At 41.9% G+C, this 22,240-nt stretch overlaps 2 protein-coding genes across 3 annotated transcripts in view; both read left to right on the top strand.

The window, feature by feature from the left end:
* Positions 1 to 2: 2 nt before the first annotated feature.
* On the top strand, positions 3 to 8,708 carry CD2BP2 (CD2 cytoplasmic tail binding protein 2). Of its 2 annotated transcripts, XM_042471674.1 has the most exons (7): positions 3 to 136; positions 2,270 to 2,350; positions 3,000 to 3,135; positions 4,286 to 4,443; positions 6,237 to 6,750; positions 7,076 to 7,194; positions 8,370 to 8,708. In XM_042471674.1, exons 2-7 carry the CDS (start codon positions 2,276 to 2,278, stop codon positions 8,478 to 8,480), a joined length of 1,113 nt encoding a protein of 370 aa, XP_042327608.1. In that variant the 5' UTR covers positions 3 to 136; positions 2,270 to 2,275; the 3' UTR covers positions 8,481 to 8,708. The 2 variants fall into 2 exon arrangements, with proteins under 2 accessions (XP_042327608.1, XP_042327609.1); XM_042471675.1 differs by lacking the exon at positions 3 to 136 and having other exon boundaries at positions 1,375 to 2,350.
* A 1,316-nt stretch (positions 8,709 to 10,024) lies between these two features.
* LOC121932712 (integrin alpha-X-like) overlaps positions 10,025 to 22,240 on the top strand; it is a 41,038-nt gene continuing 28,822 nt past the window's right edge. Inside the window, exons 1-5 of the mRNA XM_042471627.1 lie at positions 10,025 to 10,651; positions 20,731 to 20,860; positions 20,949 to 21,043; positions 21,549 to 21,613; positions 21,911 to 22,025. Of these exons, the coding sequence (XP_042327561.1) occupies positions 10,588 to 10,651; positions 20,731 to 20,860; positions 20,949 to 21,043; positions 21,549 to 21,613; positions 21,911 to 22,025 (469 nt within the window). The 5' untranslated portion in view covers positions 10,025 to 10,587. The remainder of the gene's footprint in view (positions 10,652 to 20,730; positions 20,861 to 20,948; positions 21,044 to 21,548; positions 21,614 to 21,910; positions 22,026 to 22,240) is intronic.

The following is a 22,240-nucleotide window of genomic DNA, read 5'->3' as shown; positions in this document are numbered from 1 at the left end:
CCAGGAGTGACGTCACTTCCAGGGCGCCCGGGGAGGGAAAAGGCCTTCCTATGGCGGCTGGGACCCGGATGTTGATTCCCTCCGGGCTGTGAGAGAGTGCTGGAGTTGGGTCTCTCCTGCTGCAGAAGTCTCTCAGGTGAGTCGCGGGGAGCAGGCGGCGGAGGGGCGGCGTTGTGTTTGTGTTGCGGTTCCCTCAGAGGAGGAGAAGCAACAACAACAACGCAAGGAGGTGGCCTTGTCTGAGCGGATGGAATGAGGGCTGTCACGTTGCAGTGCCTTCGCATCGTGCTTTATTCTTAACTTGATTGCACAGACCTTGGCATAAAAACAACACAACATTCACAAAAGATAACCTTCACAAAAGGTTTTCTTTATTTCTTTTTACAAATGATAGGAAATGATTTTCCCTTAATCCTCCCGATCGTATATGCTCTGTTGGGTGTACTCTATGATATATATATATCTACACACACACACACACATATATAGTGTGTGTATATAGATATATATCATACAGTATATATATGTGTGTGTGTGTGTGTGTATATACACCATACACACACACTCTCTCTCTCTTTCTATATATATACATATATATATATATAGAGTATGTATACACACACACACATATACTCTATGATATATATCTACACACACACATATATAGTGTGTGTGTCTGTGTGTGTGTGTATATATATATATATACATATACATACATGGTATATGTGAAGAGTGTGTGTATATTCTATGGTCCAAATCTCACTGCTGAAATAATCTAGTTTGAGACCATTTTAACTGACCTGGGAATCCTGGGAATTGTAGTTTGTTGTGGCACCAGAGCTCTCCAACAGAGAAGGCTAAATGTTCCCAGGATTCCCTAGCACTGAGCCAAGGCAGTCAAAGTGGTCTCAAACTGGATTATTGCTGCAGTGTGTTTTGATCCTGAGATGGTTTTAATGCAATACTCTATTAAGGTCCAAAATACACTGCAGGTATAATCTAGTTTGAGGCTGCTTTACCTGCCCTGGCTCAGTGCTAGGGAATCCTGGGAATTGTAGTTTGTTGTGGCACCAGAGCGCTCTGACGGAGAAGGCTAAATGTCACAGTTTCAACAACAACAACAACAACAACAACAGCCTTGGTTAGTTGGTTAATGTGAGATGGTTTTAAAAAGTACCTGGTAGTTTTTTTGTGGAATTCATTTGCAAGCATTAATTGAGATACAAATAATGCAGCTTGACACCACTTGAAATGCTGCAGCTCCAGCCTATGGAATCCTGGGATTTGTAGTTTTATGAGGTCTTTAGCCTTCTCTGTCAAAGACTGGCACCTTACAAAACTACAACTCCCAGGATTCTGTAGGATGGAGCCATGGCAGCTAAAGTGATGTCACGGTTCATTATGATTCCACAGTGTAGATGCACCTTCCGTCTCAGATAACAGCCCAGGTGCATCTGTGCTGTAGAGATAATGCAGTTTGACATCATCTTAACTGCGTTGACTCCATCCTACAGAATCCTGGGATTTGTAGTTTTGTGAGGCACCAACTCAAGAGTAGGTTAAGAACCCTTTAACACTACAAATCCCAGGATTCCATGGGAAAGAGCTACAGCACTTAAAGTGGTTTCAACCTATATCATTTCTAAAGCATAGATGTACCTGAATTGTTACCAAAAGCAACAGAGTGTTATATAAGATGAAAATAAAACTCTGTTTAGAAATAGTGGTTTCCATTTTTTCCCTGTTCCCTTTACTAGCTCAAAAGAAATGTCCAAAGTATGTGAAAATACTACTCTTAAAAGTAGGGTGCATTTTATAAACATACAAAAATTGAATTTCTGTGTTTCTTGTTATGAAATGAAGCACTTCATCATGCAGATGTTTTCAGTTAAGCTGTTGCAGCAGAATGCACAATGTATTTCTGTATGGCTCTTTCATTATAGGATTACTTCACCTTCTCAGTTACATTGCAGTAGGTTTGCATTTATGCAGATCAACAAGAAATGTGTGTAAACACCATTATCCCATATGTCTGTCTGTACTGTAAAGATGGCATCAGTAGCTGCTTGTTTACAAACTTTGACTTGAGCTGTGCTTGGTGGAGATAAGAAGCTTATCAGTGGAGGAACCAGCATTCTGCTGAAGAAGATGGTTGAGCTGACTGTATAAGAACAGCCAAGCTCTTTCCAGAAAGCTGTAGGGCTTTTTGGTGTCTAAAGGGCTATCTATGTTCCTTTGAGGAGTTTTGTTTTATTTTGTTTTCCATAAGGCCATCATGTCAAAGCGCAAAGTAACCTTTGAAGACCAAGGCGATGAAGATGAAGAGGAAATGAGTTTACCAAAGAAGAAGGTATGATAGGAGGAAACTTCCCCCCCTCACCTTCTATGCTAGCCTTCCTACGTTTAGGTCCCTGTAGTGCAATTTGCATCATCTTAGAGATGTCTGATCTCATGAGAGTTGTAGGCAAAACACATGGAAGGACCATGATTGGGGTTGGCTATTCTGTCACATGGTATTTAGGTGACAAACCTGGGGGCAACTATCTAACGTTTTCATATCACACTAAAATTGGGAAGCTGTATTTATTTCAGTGTGCATTCTTAGAAATGGATCTTAAAAGATAATCAGAAAAAATTAAATACAGGAAAGTCTACTGGTAGTTGTGGATTATCTCTAGTGTTAGAAGTGGTATGTCTTCTGCTACAGTGCTTGTGGATAATAAATGGGAGAGCGTCCTTGCAATAATGCTCTGGTTGTGACCTTTGGTAGGCATCTGGTTGGCCATTGTGAGAAGAGAAAGACTAGATAGAGGTCTCTGCTAGATAAGTTTCTGCTCTGGTCCATCTTGGTTCATAGATTGTTTTTAAAGTTAGGTTCAACAGAGGTAGATTTCCAAATTGAAAAAAAAAAAGTAAAGTGGTGACATTGAGATAATGGCAAAGACAGCTTAGTCTTTCTCCAAATGCAGTGTCTTCATTATTTTCTCTCTTTTGATCAGCTGGTGGAACCTGCCATCGGAGGGCCAGGCAGCCGCTTTAAGGGCAAGCACTCATTGGACAGCGATGAGGAAGATGATGAAGAGGATGAAGGAAGAGGCAGTAAATATGACATCCTGGCATCAGATGATGTGGAGGGTATGTACTGAGACTATGTATTTGATATATTGGAATTTATCTTTTAAAATGCTGTACATATAAAAGCGGCTGCTTGAGTTTCAGATGCCAACAGAGTGGTTATGTCTGCTCTTAAGCAACTGGAGTGACCGAATGGCTATTTCAGTACTTAAGAACTACTCTAAAAACTAAGTGTTCAAAAACCATTACTGTTATGGCAATAATTCTTAAAACAGGAGTGGCTAATATGTGGCCCACAAGTCAGATGTGCCACCTCACATCTGTTTATGTGACCATTGTTCTCTACAGCCACCCACCGATGGGGACAAAAACCCAAACAAACCTCAGGGACAAAACAAGGAGAGTCATGCTCCTGGAGCCCTATAGAAGAGGCAGTTCAACTCTAAAACAATGTGCAAAACAAAAAACAAAAACCTTAACTCTGTTTTTTTAATCAACTGGAAATGAACTTCTGGTCACTTAAAAACAAAACCTTAGAACCTCATCTTCAGGGAAGATGAGATTCATTATGCAGTTCAGGGCTTGAAATTGGCTTGTAGATCAACGAAACAATTGCCCATAGTTGCCACAGTTGTGTCTATGTTGGTATGTAGGGATCCACAAATTTTGGCTGGCCCTGTTAATGTAACTGAGCCAAAAGAAAAATCAAGTCACAAAGGTTTTTTTCCAGCACAGTCATATATATATGTGTGTGTGTGTGTGTGTGTGTGTGTGTGTGTGTGTGTGTATTCTCAGAAATCTCAGCATGTTCAGTGGTGCTTTCTCCCAATTAAGTGTGGATGGAATTGCAGTGCTAGTCTCTGCTCTTTAACTTTTGGGGGTAGACTAGGGAATATGGGATTCAGCTGCATGAAGTCTTGCTTGCCTTTTGAAATGATTTCAGCACCTTGCTTACCTGATATTAAACTGGCTGCTCCCAATCATCCCTTTCCACAAAGGAAAGGGCTCACTTTGGTGGTAGGCAGTTGATCTACTCTAAGCACCTTAGCTGCTCATCACTGAGCCCACCGAAGCTATGGCAAGAGTGCTGAGCCAAAAAGTGGAAACAAGGAATGTTGCTAAATCCACAGTAATCTTCATCCAGTGTTATTGGAGACTGGTTTATCAACATGCATCTCCTTCCCTCCTTTCCTCTATTTTACTCATATAGGGCAGGAATCTGCCACTATTGACTATGAAGAAGGCGTTCGGATCACCCCATTCAATTTGCAGGAAGAGATGGAAGAAGGCCATTTTGATTCAGAGGGAAATTACTTCTTGAAGAAGGAGGCAGTGATTCGAGATAACTGGTTGGACAACATAGACTGGGTAAGGCCATCTGTATAGCCAAAATCCCACATATGTAACTAAGACCTTGGGGGTAAAACATAATTTGGAAAAAAAAAGTCTACCCCCCCCGGAGCCTTTGAGGGGCGGGATTGAAAATAATTAATGAATATTTTCTTTTAGAATTAAGATAAATGTTTAAGGTAAGCTGTATGCATATTTACTGTCCCAAAATCATTTGTAAAAGTTATGTAAAAGGAATATATTTAAGTAAGTCTGTTTACAATATTAAGAGATTTATAATTCCTGGTCTTGGTTTTCTTTTCCCAGTTTTTTATGGGAGTGAATGTATTATGTCTGCTTGAGACTTTGGAGAACTCATGGAGCCAAAATACAGTGCGTCCTCGCCTTACGCGGGGGATCCGTTCTGGATCCCTCCGCGTAAGGCGAATTCCGCCTATGCTCGAGCCCCATTGGAAACAATGGGGCTCGTGCGCGGCGGCGCAGGTGCGCGCGGGGCGCAGGTGCGCGCGGGGCGCAACGGCGCGCACACCCATTCAATTGAATGGGACGCGCCGCCCCTTCCGCCCCGCGCGCGCTGTGGCTTGAGCGCGTATGCTCAAGGCCGCGTATGGCGTGCCCGCGTATGGCGCGGGCGCACTGTAATTTTCTCTATTCTGCTAATGCTGATGTTTTTTTTCTGATTGTATTGTATTATTATTATTTATTTTTTGGCCTGCTCCTCAAACTTGTAGTGCAGGTGTTTTGTCCAGTTCAGCACCTAGCTTTATTTGTAACAATTTTTTTAAAAGTAAGTTCAGTTTATAGGAGCCAGTGTGGTGTAGTGGTTTGAGTGCTGGACTGGGAAAGAAAGACTCTAGAAATATACCTTTGAAGTAGTCTGTACAAAATTGCATACATTTTGAAAAATGCACACTGGTGCTTTATTTGGTGGGAAAGTTCCTTGGGAAATGAATGGGGAAATGAATTCAGATGAATGGGGTGCGTGCCTGTGGCGCACGTGTGCCGCCGCATCACCACACACATGAGCCCCATTCACTTGAATGGGGCTCGAGCATAGGCGGGATTCACCTTATGCGGGGGGGGGGGGGGCAGAACGGATCCCCCGCGTAAGTCAAGGTTCCACTATACAAGTGTATATGTTTGGAAAAACGGACACAAAACATTTACACGTTTTTCTGCAAAGCAGAAAAAGGGAATTTGCAGTCTGTTGCAGAAACAGGATAGAATTAACTTATCAGAGAGAAGAAGAAAAAAAAGGGGGGGGGGAACCAGAGCAAATTCAAACTTGCCAGATTAACCCAGTCCCAAGAGTGAACTGGTTTCATTCTGGATGACTTAAGCAACTGAAGATAAATTTGGTAACATCTGAATTGATGAGTGCTGAATTGCTTAGACTGGCATGATCCTCAGGACAGTTGGAGTAATTCTAAGGCAAGGTAGATGTAAAGCAGGGATGGGGAACATGTGGCCCTCCAGATGTTTTGGGCCTCCAGCTTCCATTGGTCCTATACATCATAGTGGAAGAGATAAAGAAAACGATGTCCCACATGCTGGTCCACAAACTTCATTATCTTAAAAAGCCCAATTCATTTTGGCTTTTTCAAAAACTGGCTTTCTTCAGGGGCTATTACCAGAGATTTCAGGAATTGCAGTCTGCACTTTCAACATGGGTACAAAGATATTAATAAAGAATATTATTACTTGCTTAGGACACCCACCAGAGTTCTTTGTCTCAACCAGAAATACATTTTAATGATGTAGCATGTTTTACTTACCATATGGCCCATCCTTCCCTCTCTCCTTCCCACTAGGTCAAAATAAAAGAACAGCCTCCTGGTCGGAAGAAGCCACCGCTGGATTCTGTGGAAGACAATGGCGAAGATGAAGAAGATGACCTTGAAATTGGGCAGACACCTTTAGAGAAGAAGGAGCTGTTGGAAGGGATGGTGGATTTGGTGCAACCTGGTGAGACTGTGGCTAGAGCCATTCAAAGGCTTGGAGACAGGGGTGTGCCCAAGAATAGTAGGCGTCAGCAGAAACCTTGGAGTCGCCTCAAGGCAAATGATGTAGAGCAAGTTGAGCGAGAGGATTCCCAGAAGATTGGGTCACCAGAGCGGAAAGAGCAGCTGGAGCGCCTGTCAGGGCTGGCAGACCAAATGGTGGCACGAGGTGTATATGAGATCTACCAGGACACTCGAGAGAAGCTGGCACTGAGACTCCGGGCATTGGAACATCCTCCTGAAGCACCTTCCGCTGCTGAGCCAGAACTTGATATGTTTGCTGAGGATATTGATGAAGCAAAACTGGGAGAGAGGACACCAGCAGGTGAGAGTCTTTCAGGGATTGAGAACCTGTGGATCTGAGATAACTTACAGTAGAAACACATGCCCCAGAGAATCACATAGAATAATTCATTACTCAGCTTTACTACTGCATGTAGGAGGTTGTATGATGTAAAGATTTCCCCTGTGCTTAGAAAGTAAGGGTGTCAAGGGACTGGTCTAGCATTCTCCCTGATGCATGAAGTTTCTACATGTATAGTGTCAATCAAAGAAAGCCTTCAGACATGCAATTCCCCTGTGTTTCTGTTCTTAGTTGTTGGGATTTATATAGAATTGGCAGGCTGACACGTTTTAATGTTCTCCAACAGCGGGAAGCAATGAGAAAAAGCAGATTGAAGACTCTCTCTCTGAGGTGATGTGGGAATATAAATGGGAAAACACAAACTCATCTGAACTCTATGGCCCATTTAGCAGCTCACAGATGCAGGTAAGAGACTGAAGGGGAGGTGAGGTAGATTTCTCTTAATTAATTTCCAGATTGTGTGTGCACATTTTTTACCTTATGTTTATTGTTCTTGTTTTTTCATTTATCTCCCTACTTGGTGATTTTCATCTCCTTTTGTTTCTTCAGACTTACATTGTCATTTCCCCTTCCCATCCTCATTCGGTTTTTTTGCTCTCTTTTCCCATAAGGTGCCTTTATGAATGTTCCTGCCTCTAATTCTTTGGTCTGCATCTTCACATTGCATCTCTTGATAGTTGCTGATGCTTTAATTCTATCACTGGACTAATTTTGGAAGGATCTCCATTGTGGTCCTCCTTTTATGAAAATCCGAGGGATTCTGGTGGGGCACATTCTTTCATCTGGTGTCTAAACATGAGTGGGTTTATTATGAGCAAGAAGAAAGGATGCCTTATTTGTTATTGCTGCTGTCAACTTGGCTCAAAGATATTTGATAACTAATCAGTTGTCACAAGAGAAAACTTTTTTAACATTCAGTGCTGCATTTTCTTGTTCAGAGATTGTTATATACTATGGACATTGTTTGTGGGATTTTGAATCCTGTTATAAATTTGTAGCCAAGAATTCAGTCTGGCATATTTTCGATGACTTGGGCCTTATATGTTAGAATCAGTCACTTCCTGGTGTCGCAACATCCTCTCTAAGGTGTATAATGGAGTGACCTTTGAAACAAAATCATTTAACATATAACGTGCAGGGCTCATAGAAGGTGGTAGTGGAAGTTCCTCCATATTTATGGAGCTGTCTTCTTTGGAACCTCATAAGAATTGATTATTGATGTAGTTGTGCAGTCTTAGGCACAGAATTGATACAAAACTAAGCTTTCTGGGAATCAGCCTTCATCATTAACCTGTTTCTAGTCCTTGACAATATTCTTTGGAAGACACTGCTGATTTAAAATATTGGGAAGGTTCTAATCTTCTTTGGGTTATCCATTCCATATTGGTAGAATGTATCATCTAGTTTCCATTACGTCTGATTTTGGTTGACCAACTTGATATGCCAACATTAACTGCTTTAATCAATCATTTATAGTTTACATTAGTCTCTTCCTTAGTGCTTCTTGACTCCGTTGTTTGTTTGGTTTCTCACTCTGCCGTCCATTTCCATTCACATTCTCTATTTCTGTATCTTTACAGGACTGGGTGTCCCAGGGTTATTTCCCTGATGGGGTTTACTGCCGGAAAGTGGAGAATTCTGAGGGTCAGTTCTACAATTCCAAGCGCATTGATTTTGATCTCTACACGTGATCGGAACCCACCTCCTGCCCCACAGAATGCAAGAGATGGAACTCAACCCAGTGGCAGCCTGAAAGAACTTGCCGGACTTTAGGGTGTGGGGGCCAGGGGAGGGCAGGGTTTTCTGTGTGTGTGTGTGTGCGCGTTCGCATTCGTGTGTTTGCAGAGGAGAGGCTTGGTTCACCTTCTAATTCTGAAGATCTTTCAGATTTGGAGAGAAATAAAAAAATCAACCTTAAATTGGATTGGTTGGTTTACTGTTTCCTGCTGGCAATTCCTTCCACCCACCCATTAGCTGGGCATCAGCTACTGCTTGGCAGTCACAGGCCATCGAGTCTCCTTCCACTACAGTCCAGTTTCTAGTTCTGTAGTTTCTGTGAATAGATTCATGCTCCTAGAAGTGGTAATCTACATGTAAACTAAGACTTATACAGTATTTAATGGGAGAAGGTGTTTTAAAACCCCAAATGCCACTTTTTGCTGCTATGCCACCACCATTTTGGTGCTTGCAGCAAGGTGTAGTCCCCTGTGGATGTCACGGGAGGGGAAGAAAAGACCCTAAGAGCTGTGGCCTTTGCCTCATGGTGTCCAGGGAGGCAGGCTAAATTAATAGGAGAATTTTGGCATTAAAAAAATAAAAACAAGGGAGTTTTATGGCACAGGCTCCCTATGTACTTTTTAAATTATGTTCCATTTGAGGCAGTGGGAGCATCCTGGGGAGGTGTCACTACAACTTGAAGGTCCAGTGTCTTTAATAGGTGTTCAGACTAGACCTTCCACAGTGTTTTCACAGCCTCTTCAGTTCTTTCAAAACATTTTTTATGAAAGCATTTTTGAAAAAAAATATTTTTGTCCTGATCTTCACATGTGCATTTCTTCCTCACTGTGAGGTGAATGAGACTCAGAGAGATTGATTGCTCCAAAAGCACCAGAGGACTTCATAGTTGAGTGTGGATGTGACTCTGAGCTTCATGGATCCTAATCCAGCACTCTAACTTTACTGCTATACTGCCTTCTGCACAATATGTAAAACAGATGGTTGTAAGGGCAATATTTGATAGTCTCGCTCCTCTCCTTCAGGAAGAGGTACAGAAATTCAGTGTCCTGAGGATTTGGTTTATTTTTGTCCAAAACAAGGGCCTGGTTTCCACAATTAAGAGCAGAGGTATAAAGTTCATTTTCCAAATGTGGCACTGATAGGGCTGAATACACTTCCATAAAAAAGAAATTAAAACATTTTCTTACATATACTGTAATAAAAACTAGGTGCTGGGAAGGATTGTCCCAGCCCTTCTGCCTGGAAGATTAGTTATCTGTCTGCAGGCATCTTATGTGTGCATATTAAATGAAGGAGCATTCAGATGGGTGAACCCTGACCTGAAAGTAGACATACTATAGAAACAAATTGTGACAAGTCACTCATTGGTACCCTTTAAATTTTGCTTTATTATTGGATGATTTCTTTTCCTCATGGAGAAATGCTTTGTGCCTTTAAAACTATTAAGAGTTGCTGTACTGTAGCCTTCACAAAGCTGCTTGCCCTTTAGATGTGCTAGATGAGAACTCCCATAGTCCCTCAGCCAGCTATGCCTTGAGGAAACCCAAATACCAAGCATGAAGCTAGTAGATGCTTGTTTGTTTCAACATCTGGAATTTAGTGTTAGACTTCTCTTGGATGATGGAGGTTCTAGCTCTGGTGACGGTTACCTGTTGATGGGCCTTCCCCTGTCAATTTCTCTTATGCCTGTCAGGCAATGTTTTCCATAACTGAAGTTTCCATAATGAGAAAAGCTTTGCCTGTTGGATTTCTGCTTGTTGCACACAACTAACGAAAGGAACATTTCTGCTGAACAGGTGGAGGAAAAAAGCACTCTGTAAAGTCTTCTAGCATTTTATGGAAGAGGTGTTTTGTACATCTTTGAATCCTTTGGGTGCAGAGCAGTTAGGAAATATTTTAATAGATGTAGGTTGCAAAAAGAAGTGATTCAAACAGAAGGGGGAGGAGAGAGTCCATTGCTAGGCGAAGCATATTGGTGGGGTCAGAATAGGAAGTGAGATACAGAGTTCTACAACAGAGTGTGCTGACAGAAAGCCACAGAGGGCTGAAGCAATAAGCAGCATGGGACACGCCGTTGAAACAAGGTGGACTCTCACAGTGGCGTTTCTCCTTTGCATTGGTTCATGTAGGTATCAGAACTGCTATGGCTTGTGGATCAGTAGGAGGGTTGCTAACTGACTCCAAGAGAAGAAATTGTGTTCTTTTAATACTAGCTCAGTCTGCAGAAATTAGCAGGTGATGTTTTCCCCAGCTTGGAAAAAAGTGTCATCATCTCTTCATGCTGTTTTGAAAGATGCAGAAGCCATGTAGTGGAAAAGGTGGCAGCCTCATGAGAAGTAAAGAGAGCTGCTGACTGAATAGTAGAAATCTGGATCCAGGTTAGCAAAGAGTAGACTGAAGGACTTGGAAGGCAGGAGACAGTGGGGTATCAGAAATCTACAGTGTAAATCGACAGCACTATATTATTATCATCATCATTATTATTAATAATAATAATAGACTTTTGAGGCCCTATCAGTGCCAAGTTTGGCATCAATTCAGCACCAACTTAAAACCTGGCTGTTCATTCAGATTTGGGGGGCTGTAGTTTGATTTTGGGCATATTGGACTGTGGGCTTTACTTTGATTTAGGTTAAAATGTTTAAAACTATATAAATTATATTTAAGTTGGCTTATTGATTATATCCTATCCTAAGATCTTTGGATACAGGGATGGATGGAAATATTTCAGATAATTAAGAAAAAACGTAGAGTGAGTAGCTTGAGTGGACCTAGTGAAATATATGCTCAGTGACACATTGCAGGAAGATTTTTTGGAATTTCTAGCAGTTGTAGTAAAAAAGCTAACATTTCCAAGTTCTACTTACAGGTGATTGATAAGTAATAATAATGTTACAAGGCACTTAGACTGAATATTCCTCTTCAAAGTGTTTCATGTAAATCCACAATGAGGTTTAAAGCGTCATAAGCCATAAGTGGCAAAGCAACTGGTTAAGAAATTAGGAAATGCAGTGTGGCAACTTCTAGCAAGTCGCACTTTGCTCACCCCTTAATGTGTCTTGTGGCTTAGAGAGGCAGCTAAGGCAGAGAATGAGTAGCTGGCTTAAACTTGTCGGATGAGTTTGGGGCTGAGGTGAAATCTGGAGTAGAGCGTTCTTGATTCTCACCCCTGCCTCAAAATTTCATTTTTCTATTTATACTCTTATATCTCTCTGCCAGTTGAAGCCATAAGCGTCTTGCAAGCCAAAAATTAAAATTAAAATGAAAAACCAATAGGCAGTTTTGTCTTTGGGTTCCCTGTGATAAACCATTCTTTTGGTTTCAACATCTGCTTGCTTTGCAGTGTGTGATTCTGAATTAACATTGGCAGCACTGTGCAGGGAGTTTGTAAGAATAACAGAAGCTGGATTCATATATTCAGCAGAAACCCACTTCTGACTACTGCAGTATGTTCCACAGGGGACTGCCCTAGATGACCAGTAGATCTAATTGTACAACGGAGAAATTGTAAACTGGAACTGAATGTCTGCAAAATAATTTTAGCGGCTTCCTTTTTTATTTCCCGATTCATTTCAAAGCACTGGTTTTAGTTACATGCAAAACCACCTATATTTTCATATAAAGCTCTTGTGTTCCTTTAAGTCATTTTCAATCATGTGGTTTTCTTAGCAAGATTGAACCAAGATTGAATGGCAAACCAGTTTGCCATTGCCTTCCTCCAAGGATAAGACAGTGTGGTTTGCCCAAAGTCACCCATTTGGGCTTCCATGATTGAGCAGGGATTTGAACTCTAGTCCTCCAGAGTCCTATTCCAACACATCACACTGCCCCTAAGCTAAAATGGTCCTTAGGTCTCAGATTAAGTGGTGCAAGCTGGAAACATCACTTTCTATAGTAGTGCCTAGACTTCGAAATGTCCTGCCCAGATTGCTGTCAAGACCATCTGAGTTTGAGAAGCTGAGTAACAGGTAATTTATCATTTGAAACTTTCCAAGAACAGTACTGCTGTTTTCTGGTATTTTGTTTTAGTCATGCTGCATATTGTTCTTAATTTGTTTTTAGCTTTGCATGCTCTCCTTTTTAATTTACATTTTTATACTCCCCCCCCCGTGTTTGATGTGTTACAGAAAGCTGCTTTCAACATTCATTTTGAATTTAAAGGTGCGTGAGGGGGAATCGATATGTTCAATACTGTTGGCCCTCCATATTCACAGATTCTTTAGTCATGGATTCAAGCATCCATAGCTTGAAAATATTCCCAAAAATATAAATTCCAAAAAGCAAACCTTGATTTTCCCATTTTATTTAAGGGACACCATTTTACTGTGCCATTGTATTTAATGAGATTTGAGTATCCACGGATTTTAGTATCCACGGGGGGTCCTGGAACCAAACCCCAGCGGATACCAAGGGCCCACTCTGTTAACATTGTGTGCTTGTAGGGTAGATTGTACAGGTTGAGATTGAAGCTATGGTGTTGCATTTTTAAAACTACTCCATGTCTACAGAATACCTTGTCCAGATAAAACAAATGTCTGCCAAAATAGCGTAGTAAAAAGCATAAGTTTAACCATTTCTTCTTACTGCATTAGTTCTCCTTGACACCTTTTAATCATGGGTACAATAAAAACAGAGACCATAACATTGTTTTTATGGTGGAGGAAGGCTCAGCATTTTCAAGCAAGTTGCTGCTAATTTTGCCTTCTTGAGGGGTAGTGGTAAAATCACTTTTTCTGTCGATTATCATTCAAACATCCTTAAATATCTTTGTCTTAATTTCTAGAACTGGGTGTAGTTTCAGGTCTCCCCAAGAGTTCTTTTGGTGCCGAAGACTAACATAGGTCACTGTTATATGTGTTTTTATGTGCCTTCAGGTCACTTGTCAAATTATGGTAACTTCAAGAATTATATAGGGTTTTCTTAGGCAACAAATAGTTGGGTAATTTTTCCAGTTCCTTCCTCTGAAACAGAGCCTACAGCACCTGATATTCCTTGGCAGTTTCCCATCCAAATTCTAACCAGAGCTGACTGCTTAACTTCCAAGGTCAGATGGGATCTGGTGTCTTTGGGGTATTTAGACCCCATTACTGCTATAGGAAGGAGCCAGCATGGTGTAGTGGTTTGAGTGTTGTTGGACTATGACTTTTGAGACTAGGGCTTGATACCCAGCTTGGCCATGAAACCCATTGGGTGACCTTGGGCAAGTCACAGTCTCTCAGCCTCTGGAGAAGGCAATGGCAAACCTCCTCTGAACAAATCTTGCCAAGAAAACCCCTTAGGGTTGCAATAAGTTGGAAATGACTTGAAGGCACACACCACCAACAAACCACCTTGGTATTTAGTATCCATATATCATTGTTCACTGCCATCTTTTATACAGTCATCCCTCCATATCCACAATTTTTTTTAAAATCCAAGCATCTGTGGCTTGCAAATATTTTAAAAATATACAACTTCCAAAAAGCAAACCTTGATTTTGCTATTTTATCTAAGGGACACCATTTTATTATATGCCATTGCATATTATGCGACTGGAGCATCCACGGATTTTGACATCCACAGGGGGTCATGGAACCAAACCCCAGTGTATACCAAGAACCTGTTGTACCTTACGTGTAAATACTTATCTAAAGATTTTTTAAAAATACATTAGCTAGGAAAAGCAAAATACAGTATACATATCAATATATACAAATATATGTATACAGAATGTGTAATACATTAGCTAGGAAAAGCAAGATGGTAGCTTTTCTTTACACCATTCTTCACGTAGAAGCCAATGTAAGAGATTCATTTTATTTCTCCACTGGCATTTGGAGAACATCTATTATCCCCACACTTAGCATCCAGCTTAGGAGGAAGGCCATGTATGTGGCACCAATGGTTGACCATCACTCTTCACACTCAGCCTCAGTTTGCCTGAAGTGGTTGTTAGGAAGGATCGAATTTGGGGAATTTAATTAGCTCAAATTTACGAGAGGCGTGTCCTAACAACGCACACAGCGGATCATGTCCCTATGTGTATACCAGAGGTCATCTAGTCCAACCCCAAGAAACAGAGACTCCAATGCCAATGAATTGCAATAAAAATATAAACATGTATTAAAGCCACACAACAAAGGGGATCATGCACTCACACACACATTCAATGCTAAAGCAAGGGAGGGGAGAGTCTGGGAGTAAAGGAGAAAGGATAGAGGCACCGTTGGGATATTTACCTTAGGAGTCTTCTCCAAAGTGAGGGATGTGAGTGATGGGGGGTGGTGAGACACGGCCGCGGAGAACGGGAAAGCAAGCGGCGACCGCGGTGGTTAGGAGCTGAGTTCCAGCTGGCAAAGCTAACAAGAGGCCCGAGAGACAGTGAGCACTGGCTTAGCTCAAGTGATTTCAGCAGAGCCCAAGGCTCGGGGAACTCAAGCCTGGAGCAGCAGCTCAGCAAGCAAGATTTTGAGGTTTGGAACTTCAGCTCAACAAGCCCAATGAGGGCAGAAATCTCGGTCCTATTTATACTGCGAAACGTATCCTCAGGCTATGGCTGCCTGGTGAACAAAGGTCTTGATGGCTATCTTTTGTCCAAGCTGAAACTTACACAATGGATACACAAAGAAGAGGTCTGACATCTTTCAGGGGAAGGCAGAGATCTAAATGGCAGAGTTGTTAATACAATCACTCGCTCATTAGGAAGACAGGCTACTTCTTTGTCCTCTTCTCTTTGGGGCTGCCTGCGAAACTTGTAGGGCAACTCCCAGAACTGGTTTCTTAAGGTTTAAATCTACCTTTTTCTATGACCATGCCTAGCAGGGCTGGCTGGCTACGTGGTCAGCTTGCTTTTAGGGTAATGGCGGCTTGCAATGGGGTCAGTCAGGGGTCATGATATTTGATTGCTTGGCACCCAAAATTTATATAAAACCAAACTCGATAACATGGTGATTTTATTCTGCCAAATGCCAGGGATGATCTCTGTTCTTCTGCTCATATCTGCCTTGTTGCTAGTCTTGTGTGCCTGCAAGTCATTTCTAACTTATGGTGACCTAAGGCAACCATATTATAAGGTTTTCTTGACATATTCCTTCATAAGGGGTTTGCCAGTGATTGCCATCCTCTGAGGGTTAGAGAGTGTGACTTGCCCAAGATCACCCAGTGGGTTTCCATGGTCAAGCCAGGATTTGAACCCTGGTCTCCAGAGTCATAGAAGAACATCGCACAGCATTCTGAGAACGTTCTGGGAACGCGATGGGAACGGAACACATTTCAGTTTACTGCAGGTATGTGTTCCCATCGGGTTCCCAGAACGTTCCCGATGTATTCCACATGCGTTCCAGGGTGGGGACGGATTAGATGTATTCTCAGCGAGCTGTAATGTTCTCAGAACGTTCCATAAGAAGTCTGTGCAGTATTCTTATCCGTTCCCAATTCTGTTCTCTCATTCCTCTGTCTCCTGATTGGCTGAAACAATGCCCTTCTCTTTAGTCCTCCAAAGCCCTAGAGCCTACTAAATTTTTCATTGCTCTCCCATGTATGATGCGCTGCCCTCTTTGACACAACTAACATAGATTTTATTCTATTTTCCCCAAACTATATATATATATATATATATATATATATATGCGCACATTGACAATATGGTTCTAAATGTTGTGTGCATATATGCATATATATTTAAATATATGACTGTATGTGTCTGCTTTCTGCACACACAGGCACACAAATACACACACACACACACACACACACACACACACACAGAAACTATACATAAAATGGCTATTGTGTGCATATTTATGTGTGTGTGTGTGTGTGTCTTGGTTTGTTCTGTGCACACACTCAAACATCCCAAAATACAGACATATTTATATAGATAGAATTCATAGCAGTAACTTTCACAGGCTGAATGTTTGCAAACTTAAATGGAGTCTCAAAAGTTGAAGATACATTGTCTCGGGAATTGTCACAGTGACTGTGTCGCCAACGGATAGCAATGTGTCTAGAGACATTTTTCTGTAGCGGTGTGTTAATGGCGCACCTCTGTTGTCTGTACACACCATACAGCATGATATCAGAAGGCGAGGGTTTATAGGACATCTAGGGACAGTGGCTGCAGTGAGACGGGTGACCGGACACTACAACAGGAACAATCGTCCGAGTGGAGAGGAGGACCCTGATGCAGTTTTTTTTGCAAACATCTGTTGGCCTCAGAGGATGTGGTGGCTTGATTCCCTCTGTGCTTTTGACAGATACTTCTGGGGCTGGCGCCGGCTTGTACACAGCCCTCAAAACGAAATACGCATGTGCTACAGCAAAACGTTCTGGGAACGTTCTCAAGAAAAAGGGATGCGCTGTGTGGTAAAATGAGTTACCGTAACGTTCTCATCACGTTCCACTTTCTTGAATGCGATAATACACGTTCCCAGAACGTTCCCATAACGTTCCATCTCGTAACGTTCTGAGAACGATATGCGATAATCTTCAGAGTCTCTTTACCCACTCTTTAACCACTAAACCACTCTCGGCTGCTGCACTACTCAGGACAGTGGCAGGTCCCTGGGGGCATCTTGCTCAAGGGGATCCAACGCTGTCTTTGCCCTCTGTGGGTTTGTGTGTAAAAGGCATTAGACACTTCATTGTGAAATGGCTTATTGGTTGGTTAAGCAAGTGAAAAGATAATCTTACAGCATGAATGAACCCTTTGCCTTGTTTTGTGTGTGTGTGTGTGCTCTGCATGACACTATGTAGATACCAAAAGGAAGAGGGAAAAAAAATAGTGTTAAGGGCAGGGCATGGTTAAAAGCTCCGGCTCAGAAGACATTTTGTTGAGTGAGGAAAAGGACAAAGGGCTCAATTCACACAATACAATTAAAGCATTACTTTGGCAGTGTGATGTAGTGGTTTGAGCATTGGACTAAGACACTGGAGATCAGAGTTTGATTTCCCCCTTGAGCCTTAAAAAGCCACTGGGTGACCTCAAAGAAGGGCCATGGCAAACCTCCTCTGAAGAAATTTGCCAAGAAAACCCTATGATAGGTTTGCCTTAGGGTCATCATAAGTAAAAAAGGACAATAACAGCAACAATGCCACTTTAGCTGCCATGGCTGCATCCTGCGGAATCCTGGGGTTTGTAGCTGAGGCACTAAAGCTCTTTGGCTGAGCCTTCAAAATGCCCCTCCCTAAACTGCAAATCCCAGGATTCCATGCAATAGTTGCCATGGCAGTTAAACTGGAAGGTAGCACTATAATTGTGTAGTGTGCATGGGCCCAAAATGGCACTCTCTCCCATTCTATGGACAAAAGTTGACTAGATTCACAATTTATTTATGTAAGGTGTTCATACCCTGCCCTTCAACTGAAAAGGCTATCAAAGTGGCTTATAAATTGTTCTTTTGACAGTTTTCTGCTCTAGGATTACTTTGTAAATAAGACACCCAAAGAAAAGGGGATGGCAGAAAGGGATGGAGTGAAGTCCATCAGATGCCAGCTGCTCTTCTTCTCCCCCAGAGGCAGTTGCAATATGAATAGGCATGGAAAATTTACACAAGTTCAACCTAGACAATGAGGAACTAGAAATAGAGTTCTCATACCTAGGATCAAACATTGATCGGAGCAAGGACTACAGTCAAGAAATCATAAACAGACTAGGAATGGGGAGGGCAGCTATGAAAGAACTAGAAAAGATTCTAAAATGTAAAGATATACAACTGAGCATGAAAGTTAGAATTGTACAAGCCATTGTATTCCCCATTATCATGTATGGATGCAAGAGCTGGACAGTTAAGAAAGAGGATAGGAAGAAAATCAATTCAATTTGAGAAGATTGTTGAGGATACCATGGAGAGCCAAGAAGTCAAACAAATGGGTGCTAGAACAGATCAAACCAGAAATCTCTCTGGAAGCCAAGAAAGTTAGACTAAGGTGGTGGTGCTTTGGCCACAGCATGAGAAGGTGTGACTCACTGGAAAAAACAATAACGCTGGAAAGGTGGAGGGAAGCAGAAAGAGAGACAGGCCGCAGCATACTAGATAGATGCACTGTATAAAAGAGGTCATGGGTATGATTTTCAGGAGCTGTGCAGAGCTCTAGTGCCATAACAAACTACACTTCCCAAAATTCCTTAGCATTAAGCCATGACAGTTAAAGTGGTGTCAAACCAGATTGTTTCTGCAGTGCGGAAACAGCCTGTGTTAGGATTACAGGACTGGTTGTGTCCACCACCATCTTTTTGTATCTCCCCTTCCATCACATCTGCTGCCTGACAGTGATGATGATGCCTCAGTCTAGCAAAGGCTACTAGGAACAACTCCTACAAGAGCTGGGGAAGAGAATGAACTTCACGGAGAGGAAAAGGTGACTCACATAACCACATTGTTTTATGGAAAAAGTTTTGGGGGACAGTGATGTCTACATGAAAACTACTTCCTCTCTACCCAGTGTTCCAGTCAAAACAAGCCTAGCCAAGGAGAGGAAAGAAGACTGAACGAACTCCAAATGCACTCAGGTTAAATAAACAACCCCCTTTCACTTCTGTATGTAGGTTTGCCAGAGTGAAAACTGAACAGGGCTGTTATTGTGTCCCTTCAAGTCATTCAAGTTACAGCCCTAAGGTGAATCTATTGTCCAAGTTTGTTCAGAGGGGATTGTCTTTGCCTTCCTCTGAGGCTGAGAGAGTGTGACTTGCTAAGGTCACCCAGTGGGTTTCCATGGCTGATTTGCGGATTCAAACACTAATCTCCAGAGTTCTAATCCAACACTCAAACTACTACACCATGTTGGCCTTTAATGGTTATGTGCAAGGGGGAATTTCCACAGGGGTTGCGTATCACACAACCAGGGTGAAATGATCTTTTCTATTCTATGCAACAATTAAAGGTCTAGGAGTTGTCTCCACTCTTCACTTTGGCAACTCTATCTATGCCCCAAAACCACTAATTTGTCTTTTTAGCAGTCTATGGTATCTGCAGAAGGCATTTGTCGCTCAGCATTTTAAACTGGCTCCAGCCTCCCAGGACAGAGCCAGGATGCAGGATGGAGGGGGGGGATTGTCACTTATTAATCACCACTGAATCACCGGCCGCCATCAGCCCAGGTCCCAGTCACACTCTGCCAGCACCTTTTAGAAGTTGGAAAGCTGCGGTTCAGCAGCGATTTGTGTAATAATCCACGCCTTCATCCTGTGTCCTGGTTTCAGCCTAGAAGGCTGGCACCAGTTTAAAATGCTGAGCGATAAGTTCCAAACTTTCTTCCAGTACCACATTTCAAATTACAGCCACACCTCCGTGGCTTGAAAATATTCTAAAAAGATATACAGTCACCCCTCCTAATCTGCGGATCTGAGATTAGTGTTCTTGAATACGGAAATGAATTATTTACATTTCTAGTTGGCAGATTTTTATCCCAAGCAATCTTTTTATGTGTATTATTTTATTTTTTATTTTATATTGATGCTGGTCTTTGACCATAATAAAGAATGTAATAAAGAATGTTCTTGAATATGTGTGGAGGGGCAACCTCTGCTATTTACAGTGGTGCGTGTGCCCAAGCTGCGTGCATGGAGGCAAGCTCCATTCAAGCCTATGGGGCTTGAATAAGCGCAAACCTTCATTTTTACAGGGCGGTCTTGAAAAAACTGGAGGGCCAACTGTACATTCCAAAAAGCAAGCCTTGATTTTGCTATTTAATATAAGGGACATCATTTCACTACAACATTGTAATTAATGGGACTTGAGTATACACGGATTTTAGTATCCATTGGGGGGGGATGTCTTGGAACCATACCCCAGTGGATACCAAGGGCCCACTCTAAATGCTTTTCTATCTGTCACTGTCCAGCTTCTACAACCATACATAGAAACTGAAAATACAGTGGGCCCTTGCTATCCACTGGGGTTTGGTTCCAAGACCCCCTGTGGTTACCGAAATCCGTGTATGCTCAAGTTCCATTAAATCCAGTGGTATGGTAAAATGATGTCCCTTATATAAAATGGCAAAATCAAAGTTTGCTTTTTGAAATTCATATATTTTAAAAAATATTTTCAAGCTGCGGCTGGTTGAATCCGTGGATGAGGAATGTGTGGATACAGAGGGCTGACTGTAACCATGGCAAAGATACACTCTCTTTAGCCTCACTCAAAGTAATTCAGTGCGTGCAACTGTTACTTTCATTCATTACTTTCCATCTGAAACCACAGCCAAACCCACTGTTTTCCATTCTAGGTTTTCTGCCATCTTCCAGAGCCCAGAATTTCAACGTCATTGACACCAAGGCTCCTGTGATATTCAAAGGTGACAAAGCTAACCATTTTGGCTATCGTGTTGTCCCAGTGAGATCAAGTGGTGCATCCTGGTGAGAAATAAAACCCCAAACATGTGACAGTTTTCAGCTGAATGTCTGAAAACAATTAATTCTGAAAATCACCTCTTTCCTCCTGCAGGTTGCTAGTCAGTGCTCCCTTGTCAAACAACCGTACGGGGTCACTTTTCCGCTGCTCATATGATACAGAGAGGTGCCAGCAAGTAGATCTCAACCGTATGTAGTTTATTTCATTACTTTGCTCTTGAGAAGACAGGTATCTTAGGGTCATAGCTATAGGGTGGTTCTATAGTGGTTTTATACAGGACTTGGAAAAACTACCATTTTGGACTCAGTGCTGACTGAAGGATTTTGGTAGTCTAGAAAGTAACTTTTCCAAGTACTGATTTTACTCTCACAGCTTCTCTCACTCTCCACCCACAAAACCTTGAAAACTGTAGGTTGGTGAGTGATCTTATTTAGGAGTCACAGTGCAAACCCACTGAAATACAGGTGTCACTGTTCCCCAAGGACAGAGGATCAGTATTAAACCATGTTAAGTATGTGATATATATGCATGGCTTCAGACCTGTTGTGGGGTAATGGGAGTTGTAGTCTAAATTATTTAGAGGGTATCAGGGTGGGGAATGCTGGTATAGTATACACTTATGAGATTATCTCCGTATTCCAAACACGACTTTTCTCTATTATATCTCTTTGTTTCTTCTTTATCATGTCAAAGACCCCTCTGGGATATCTCTGGGCCTCTCGCTGGCTACAGATGAGGTGAACAATTCCAGAATAATAGTAAGTATAGACTGGCAGAGAGTCAAATAGTAAAATGGCCTATATTCTCAGAAAACCCAAGTCCAGCTCTCAGGAAAGAAAAGGAGCTTTTTGAAACCAGTCTTTCAGGGCTGGAATGGGCTGGTTGAAACCATTTACATGAATCCATTGGACAGATGTGGTGAGAGAGTTAAAGTTTTGGGATTTAACTCTCAGAATCCCCCCCCCCCCAAATTATATAACTACTGACAGGGATTCTGGGAGACACCATCTCATACTCTCTATTAATACTCGCTATTAATTCTACCTTTTCTACAGGCTTGTGGTCCAACCTGGGAGCGCCGGTGTGGGGAGATTGATTATTTGAATGGCATCTGTTATGTCATGGGCAACGATGATCAGAATTTGAAAGAGATTCATCCTGCTTTTCAAGGTTAAGATTCAGAATAAAACATTTAAACATTCGATATGACTAGCTCATATAATAGTGATATTGAAATGTGAACCATCTTGTTTGGGTTCCAGTCCACTTTGAAGATTTATATGACATATTAATTGTGCCATATTTTTATATCCAGGAGAAGCCTTTTTAAAAACAGGAAGTCAACAAGAAGTCAAATTCTGTTTTACTTCTTATTAAAAAAACTG

Source organism: Sceloporus undulatus, chromosome 6 (genome assembly GCF_019175285.1).
Source record: "Sceloporus undulatus isolate JIND9_A2432 ecotype Alabama chromosome 6, SceUnd_v1.1, whole genome shotgun sequence".
Taxonomy (NCBI): domain Eukaryota; kingdom Metazoa; phylum Chordata; class Lepidosauria; order Squamata; family Phrynosomatidae; genus Sceloporus; species Sceloporus undulatus.
The sequence above is the reverse complement of the archived record's forward strand: the minus strand, read 5'-3'. Positions and strand labels throughout refer to the sequence as shown.